Below are 310 nucleotides of genomic sequence, written 5' to 3' on the forward strand. Positions count from 1 at the left end.
ATTCCCTCCGGAACCCGCGGGGTCGGCGGCGAAACGAGCCCTCCTCGAACATGAACTCGCTGGCCGGGTCGATGGTCCAGTAGTGGCCCTTCCCGGGGCGCCCCAGCCCTTTGGGCAGCTTGATGAAGCACTCGTTGAGCGAGAGGTTGTGGCGCACCGAGTTTTTCCAGCCCTGGTAGGAGCCTCGGAAGAAGGGGAAGCGGCTCTGCAAGAACTGGTAGATCTCGCTGAGGGTCAGGCGCTTGGAGGGTGAGCTCTGGATGGCCATGACGATGAGGGCGATGTAGGAATAAGGCGGTTTCTCCGGCCG

At 62.9% G+C, this 310-nt stretch overlaps 1 protein-coding gene across 1 annotated transcript; it reads right to left on the bottom strand.

The window, feature by feature from the left end:
- Positions 1-7: 7 nt before the first annotated feature.
- On the bottom strand, positions 8-307 carry LOC103772446 (forkhead box protein F1-B; the record flags this gene model as incomplete). The annotated part of the gene is made up of 1 exon (XM_008939779.1): positions 8-307. A coding segment is annotated over one exon (300 nt), but the record flags the coding sequence as incomplete, so codon positions are not given.
- Between the last annotated feature and the right edge of the window lie 3 nt (positions 308-310).

Source organism: Merops nubicus, unplaced genomic scaffold (assembly GCF_000691845.1).
Source record: "Merops nubicus isolate BGI_N331 unplaced genomic scaffold, ASM69184v1 scaffold35174, whole genome shotgun sequence".
Lineage (NCBI taxonomy): Eukaryota > Metazoa > Chordata > Aves > Coraciiformes > Meropidae > Merops > Merops nubicus.